Raw genomic sequence first — 8,210 nt, forward strand, 5'->3', positions numbered from 1 at the left:
TATTCAACTCAGCCCATGTATTATGGAAGCAATCACAGACAATATGGAAACTAATGAGTCAGGCATGGTGCCATGTGCCTGTAATCAGAAACTCGGGAGGCAGAGGGAGGAGAATTGCTTGAAGCCAGGAGGTGGAGGTTGCAGTGAGCTGAGATCCTGCCACTGCACTCCAGCCTGGGCGATAAGAGTGAGACTCTGTCTCAAGAAAAAAAAAAAAAAAAAAAAAAGGAACTAATGAACTAATGAGCATGGTTTTATGCCAGTAAAACTCTGTTTCCAATAACAAGTGACAAGCTATAATTTATTGACCTTTGGTCTAATTCATTGGGTTTGCAGTAAAGCCGAGGAATGTATATTTTTAACAAGCATGCCAGGTGCTTATGATCAGGCAAACAGCCCTGGGAGGTGATTATAGTTATCCCTTCCATTTTCACACCAGAAAACAGGCTTGAGTAGGAAAAATGACTTGCCCAAGGATCCGTAGCTAGAAGGTAGCAGGGCTGTGTTTATAGGGGAAAATCCTGGTTGCCATGTCCCCTCTCTGCCACATTCACCCCACTGGAGGATGCTAAGGAGAAACAAGGAGAGAAGGCTGAGAAGAGCGCAGGAGGAGAGAGAAGAAAGTTTTTCTGTGCATTGTATCTCCAACTCAGCAGTCTTCTTTAGGGTGAGGCAGAGGCAAAGGGAGTGAGACAGAGCCTGAACACGTGCAGAAAGCCTAGAAGATAAAAGGAAGATATTCTGGAGCATAATGTCAACTTCCTCACCAGGTCTGAAATCTAGAGTTGCCAGACTTTGCAAATAAAAATACAGGACACCTTGTTAAATTTGAATTTTAGAGAAAAAAAAAAACATATTTTTAGTACAAGTATGTTCCGTGCAATATCTGGGACATAATTATAATTTTTTAAAATGTTGTTTAACTGAAAGTCAAATTTAACTGGGCATCCTGTATTTAATCTGGCAGCCCTGCTAAGGTGTGAAGCAAATTAGTAAAAGCATTTAACAAAATATTGGTAGGAAAGGGGTCAAGGGCACCCCCTGCCGAGCGACTATGGGAATCACCAGGAAGCTGCTTACAAGGAAGGTTCAGAGTTCAGAGAGACTGAACTTCCTTGGCCTGGCCAGATTTTGGAATAGGTACTTAACCCTCTCCTGTAAGTTCTTGGTTTGTAGTTGACCTTGACATGGATATCCTAAAGCCTGAGTTGATCAGGCACCTCTGGTCTCTCTATACAAAATCCAGAATCATTCAGAACCCATCTGGTCTCTGGGTATAAAAGAAATTTTATGGAGATAGTGACATTCTCATTCTGCTCCAGCTTGATCTCTAGTATACTGGGAGTGATCATTTTTCTGAGAAACAGTCTTAATAATGCAACCAGGATTGCATTCTTTAATTAGTGCTCATTCCCCATGAGCACTTTCAGCCTCCAAGATTTTTCAAACTCCCATCCTCTTTGTGAGTGTGTATGATATGGCAGGGAAAGGCAATGATTGGTGGAAGGTACCAAGGTAGCCATGGGCGCTTCCCCAGTGCAATCCAAAGATCTGTTTCCCTCCAAGTACTTATTTTTATTTCTAGAATCATTCCTTGGAATATTTCCTGTGCATTATTACTTACATCTCTTTTTTCAGGGTTCAGTCTTAAAATACTTAATTTTCTCATTGAGAGCTTGGGTCAGTAGCTAATATTTCTTATGTAGTGCTTGGGCAAGGTACCTTATCTTCATCTGTGATACGGGGGTGATAGAGGCTTCTATCCCACAGGAATGGAGAGAGAGAGCTTAAATAAGGGATGTATGTAACATGCAGTGGCCAGCACTCATTATTAATTAATTAGCACTACTCTTATTTCTCATATTACTGTTTCTGGCTAGTTTATGTCTGGCTAAGTTTTACCATGGAATATATTTGTCAATAATTTTCTACCAGGGAAGGCTTTGACCACTACCTTTCCCAGACAGGGTCTCTCCAAAGAATGATATTGGTCAGCTTGGAGGAAAATCAGCATGGATTTTTATGGGAAATAAGGAAATTTGAGGAAATTAAGTTTGTTATGCTGCACAGTAGCATGTAAAGACACACACAATGAACAGTTACTGTACTTTGTGTATACACTTTTGCACTTAACGATACTCAATGGGTTTTTACATACATAATCTCATTTTAGGCAGGTTGATGCTTCACTCTTATTTTGAAGATAAGGAAACTGACGTGCACAGGGTGTTAAGTGCTTGTCAAAAGTGACATTTAGAACCCAGGGCTTCTGACTTCCAATGTCATGCTCTTTGTTGTATCACAGGCTTCTTGAAATATTTTATTACTAGTCCACTCCTGGAAGAATGCTGTATAAACTTCATCCACATTGGCTGTGCTGCTTGGTGAGAATTTTGAAGATTCTTCTCAGGGGAGCCTCTGTGACCAATTAATATCCTTCTGACATTTTTTTGCTCGAATACTTAAGTGCATCACAGTTTACACCCAGGACACTTGAATTTCTGTCTGTAAAATTGGAGCTTTCAATCTGGAATACCTCTTCTGGATTGTGTTTAAAATTATGTAATGAGACACACACCAGCATCAATTTGTAAGACTCCATTATTGAAAATTTTTCACCAAGAGAAATGTTCCTATATTCCTGACTTCTATTTTTTTAAATGAACAAACCAAGTGCAATAAACCAGTCTATGATATTCTATCACAAACATAATTTTTCTTTTAAAGATATTAATTTTTTAATATATTAAATAGAACTTAAATTAGGTTCACTGGTTTCCTTATATTCACACTTTTTTTTACTGTTTTTAAATTTTCAAATGTGATACATGATTATCACAAAATTTCAAACAGCATAGAAATATATATATGTGTGTTTATGTGTGTGTGTGTATGTGTGTGTGTGTGTGTGTGTGTATATAGATATAGCAAAAAATGGGTTTTTCTCTTTGGTCATTACTCATACACTATAGAGGAAGCCACTGGTTTGTTGATTTTCTGGACATTTTTCTATGCATTTTCAAGGTTACGTGGTATCACTATATATTTGCATCTGTATCCACATATACATTTTTACATGAATAAGAGTACTAAAATATATTTTTCAATGCCTTGTGTTGTCACTTAATATATCTTAGATATATTTACATATCAGTACACATAGCTCTACTATATTCTTTTTAACTGCTGTGTATAACTTTAACAATGAACAAATTTTTGCTTTTAGAATGAATGAAATAAACACCTTAAACTAAACATTTTTGCTTACATGAGTGAATATCTTTCTAAGACTCCTAGAGGTGAAATTCCTGGGTTCAAAGTCACTTGCACCTTTAATGTCGACAGATTCTACCAAGCTGACCTCAGAAAAAGCAGAAACATTTCTCACCAGTGGCGTTTGAGAATAACTCTTTCCTCACCTCTCTCAAACACAAGATAGCGTCAGTTTTTTTCAATCTTTCCTAATTGACATTCAGAAATGTGTGTTTCTGTTGTTTTAATTGACATCTTTTCACATGTTTGTGGCCATTTCTAGTCCTTTTGCGGATCATCTGTTCTTATCCTGTATTCATTTTTCTGTTGGGTTGCTTTTCCTAACTAATTTGAAGGAGCACTTTGTATTATATGGATTTTAATTCTTTGTCTGTTACATATATTGTACTTTTTTGGTCATTTTTCTTTTAGCTATGCTTATGTTGTCTTTTGCCATGCAAAATCATTTAATTTTTGTAAGTTGTATCTCTAAATCTTATTCTTGATGGCTTCTTGAACATGTGTCTTATTTAGGAAGGCCTTCCTTTTCTGAGGGTATAGAATACTTTTCTAAGTTTTCTTCTAATATTATTATTGTTTTGTTTTTTATGTTTAGCTCTTTAATCCATCTGGAAATGATTTTTGTATATGGTGTGAGGTAGGTATCTAAGTGTATTTTTTTAAATGAATAGTTCATTGTCCCAATACTTTAATTACTAACCCATTGTTTCATATATTAAATTCCAATATTTATACATGGGTCTGCCTCTGGACTCTCTAGTTTGTTCCATTAATAATTTTGTCTATCCTATGCCAAAATGCAATGTGTTCATTACATAGTTTGATAAAATGCTTTGCTATCTGATAGAGTAACTCTCCCTTATTGTTCTATTTCAAGTATATCTTAGTGTTTATCAAATAATTGCTACTTTAGATGAATTTTGGATTCATCTTTTCAATTTCCATATACCATTTCATTTTGGTTTTCATATATATTGTGTTAAATTTTCAGATTAATCTAAAGGAGAAATGAAAGATGTATAACATTGAGTCTTCCTATTCAAGGAAATGATACAACTTCTCATTTACTCAGAACTTCTTTTATGTTTTTCAATGCTTTTATTTAAATAACCTTGGGCATTTTCTGCTGAGGTTTATGCCAAGGTGCTTTAAATACTTTTGTTGTTATTGTACAAACAATCTTATTTTCCATCGTATTTTGAAGTCATTGCCACTGGCATGTGAGAATAGTTTGATTTTTGTGTGTTTCTCTTCAGATAATGGTTCTAACTGCTTTTTAGTTAATTGTCTTGAATAGTCATATCATATTCAGACAACAGCAGTTTGACTTTTTTTTCAGTATTTCTATCCTATTTAAAAAATTCTTGCTTTATTGCATTGGTTGGGACCTTTTGAAAAATGTCACATAAAATTCGTGATAGAAGATACCTTATATTTTCCTCAAGTTTTGTCAGTAAATATGATATTTAGCATATTCAATAAAGGAAGTTACCTTCTGTGAATTAGACTTTTAATCAGAAAAGATGTTGGGAATTTTGGCATTTTGAAAAGATGTTTTTTCTCCTTTTATCTTTTAATTTGGTAAATTTAACAGTAGGTTTCCTAAGGTTGAGACATTCTTACATTTCTAGGGTAAACCTTATTGAGCTGTAATATGGAATTTTTGTAATATATTGCTGATTTGATGTAATATTTTATTCATATTTGGAGAGTATATTCATAACAGATAGTTTTACACACATATAGATAACTATGTGTGTTGTTATTTATTATGTAAATGTATATGTAAGGCTGTATGTTAAATTTGACTGATTTTGTCTTCAGGGATGTTTAAACCACATAGAATGGTTTAGGAAAGTTTCTATCTTCTTTTGCTATGAAAAAGTATAAATAAGACAATAAGCACAGGAACTATTAATGAACTCATCCAGAAAACTGGTCTGAACCTTCTCATTTTTAATGTATGATTTTTTTCTACACTTATTGGTTTTTGCTATTCAACTTTCTATTTATCACTACTTTTGAAAAATTAATATCTTTTTAGACCATTAATGCATGCATTTACTTTCAATTTATGGCTGTAATTTCTTAACATTTTACGTTGTCTCCGTCTACATCCTTTTAATCTTGCAACTTATTGGTAACTTTTTGTGATCGAGGAACAACGATTGTGTAGTCAATTTTCTGATTTTTATTTTCCTTTTGGGCTGGTTGCTTTCTTTGTTTGGTTTTACAAGATATCCTATTCATTATTTTATTTTTATTGTTTTATTTCTTCTTACTTTCCTCTTGGTTTTGTTTTTTTAGTGGGTCTTTTTCACTGCCTTATTTTTTTTTTGCTGATCCTTATTTTAATTTAATTACATTTTCACTATTTAAAGTAAATGCTTAAATGATGTAATTTTTTTTCAAAAATTACTTTAGTTGTATTTCATAGATTTCAAGAAATGGGACTTTGTTACTGTTACAATACTTTTACATTTTATTTCAATTTTTTTCTTTACCAAATAATTTAATTGGACCAAAGACAACTTCTAAAAAATTATTTTTTTCTTGTTAACTTCTGTTTTATTATATTTGATACAGAAAATGTTTCTTATTTTTACTTCATATGTATTTTTTATCTTGCAATTCCAGATTTCCTTTGAGATTTAATATGTGATTGGTTTTATAAATTTTTTTTAGGTAATTGAAAATAATGTGCAAATTTTAAGGAAGCTGAAAGATACACACAATCAAAACACTCAGATCTACTTATTGAAATTCATTATTTGTATTTTTAAAGTGTATCTTCATTTATGTTGTCTTCTTGATCTTTCAATTTGTGAAGCATTTTAGTTTTCTACTATAATGATAGCTTTGTCAGTTTTCTTTTATTCATAATTTGTTTTTACTCTTTATATATATATACACACGCACATGTCTTGTTTCTATATATTTTTATAAATTATTATATAGTGTTGCTATGTTAATTGGAGCATAAACTTCATCATCATAATGGTGAATTTCACCAGCTTTAAATATAATATTAAGTATGATATAAATTTAATATAAATTATTTAGCCTCACTTTAATTTTTGACATTTTGAATCCTTTTTTTCACATATATATGAAACAACAGACAATGTGTAAATCACAATAAAAGAAATGTAATTGGCTATATATATATCTGTATATGCATATATATATACATGTATATGCACATATATGCATATATGTAGCAATTGTATTTTCTTTTATGTGTAGTTGTATTTTAGCACTCTTCCATTTTAAATGTTTTCTGCTATTTTGTTTTAGACATGTCTATTTTAAATAACATGCAACTTGATTTTTTTTAACCTAAATTTCTCTCTCATTTAAGAGGTAGTATAACTCATTTGTACTTATTGTCTCTAGTGGTGTTTTCTAAGCTTCATTTTCATTTTGTGCTTTTTAGTCATCATTATCCTACTCCCCCTTTCTGTAGTCTTTTTGGTATTAGCTAAAGATTTTGGCTTTATTTAAAAAATGGTTTGAAAGCTATATGTACTATTTCTATTCTAGAAGCTGCTTTAAAATTTTAGTAAGCATATTTAAATTTAAAATGTTAATCTCAACAATTAATCACTGTAAGCTTCTTTTTTCCTCTCTATAACACACAGCCTTTATCAGGCTTTTAATTATTTCTATATCTACACTTCTATGCATTTATGATAGAAATTATTGGAAAGTTTCATTCCAGATAAGTATGTTAGTCGTATCAGTGGTAGTACTAATGGCATTATTAGTATTATTATTTACTTTATGTCTGTATTTTACAGGAAGCCTTTATTAGTAATTGTATTACTTTTACTACCAAATTAACAACCTTTATTCAGATTTAAATTGCATTTTGTGGCTTATATGCTCTGCAATTTTGTTATGTTCCAATCATTGTATAGCTTGGGTTATTTTTTTCTGTTTTTCTAGAATATGTATTCAATTAACTTGGCTCCTTTATTTTCTGAAAGGGTGTAAGTGGTAAACTTTCTGAGTCTTTGCTTGTCTGAAAGAAGTATCTTCAGTTGTCTTTACACTGGATACAAAGCTACCCTGATTAGAAAGTCCCAGGTTGAAAATAACTTTTCTGGCTAGGCACAGTGGCTCACGCCTGTCATCCCAGCACTTTGGGAGGCCAAGGTGGGTATATAACTTGTGGTCAGGAGTTCGAGACCAGCCTGACCAACGTGGTGAAACCCTGTCTCTACTAAAAATACAAAAATTAGCCAGGCATGATGTTTCATGCCTACAATCCCAGCTACTCAGGAGGCTAAGGCAGGGGAATCGCTTGAACCCAGGAAGTGGAGGTTGCAGTGAGCGGAGATCACGCCATTGCACTCCAGCCTGGGCAACAGGAGTGAAACTCCGTCTCAAAACAAAACAAAACAAAACAAAACAAAACAAAAAAAAGAAAAGAAAATGGAAAGAAAAGAACTGCAAACTTGTATTATCATTTATCTCCTAAAATTCTTCAAGTCGTTAAGGCAAACATGATTTCCCTTTTTGGAAACAAGATTGCCCATCTCCCAAGTTATTCGTTTTTAATTATTCATTATTATTATTTCTCTAACTGACCCACCATAGAAATAAGAATTTTAGGCCAGGTGCGGTGGCTCACGCCTGTAATCCCAACACTTTGGGAGGCTGAGGCAGTTGGATCACGAGGTCAGGAGATTGAGACCATCCTGGCTAACATAGTGAAACCCCCGTCTCTACTAAAAATACAAAAAAAAAAAAAAAAAAAAAAAAAAAAAAAAAAAAAAAAAAAAAAATTAGCTGGACGTGGTGGCAGATGCCTGTAGACCCAGCTACTAGGGAGGCTGAGGCAGGAGAATGGCATGAACACAGGAGGTGAAGGTTGCAGTGAGCCGAGATCGTGCCACTGCACTCCAGCTGGGTGACAGAGCGAAACTCTGTCT

The 8,210-nt window shown here is 33.3% G+C and overlaps 1 protein-coding gene across 4 annotated transcripts in view; it reads left to right on the forward strand.

Annotated features, from left to right (window-relative positions):
* NTRK3 (neurotrophic receptor tyrosine kinase 3) overlaps positions 1–8,210 on the forward strand; it is a 394,945-nt gene that overhangs the window by 379,918 nt on the left and 6,817 nt on the right. For 2 of the 4 annotated variants that reach the window (XM_017882063.1, XM_017882064.1), the window contains one exon: positions 3,869–3,910. The exons of the other annotated variants lie outside the window; for them this stretch is intronic. In XM_017882063.1, coding sequence (XP_017737552.1) covers positions 3,869–3,910 — 42 coding nt within the window. The remainder of the gene's footprint in view (positions 1–3,868; positions 3,911–8,210) is intronic. 4 annotated transcript variants of the gene reach the window in all.

Source organism: Rhinopithecus bieti, unplaced genomic scaffold (genome assembly GCF_001698545.2).
Source record: "Rhinopithecus bieti isolate Rb0 unplaced genomic scaffold, ASM169854v2 scaffold_12070, whole genome shotgun sequence".
Classification (NCBI taxonomy): domain Eukaryota; kingdom Metazoa; phylum Chordata; class Mammalia; order Primates; family Cercopithecidae; genus Rhinopithecus; species Rhinopithecus bieti.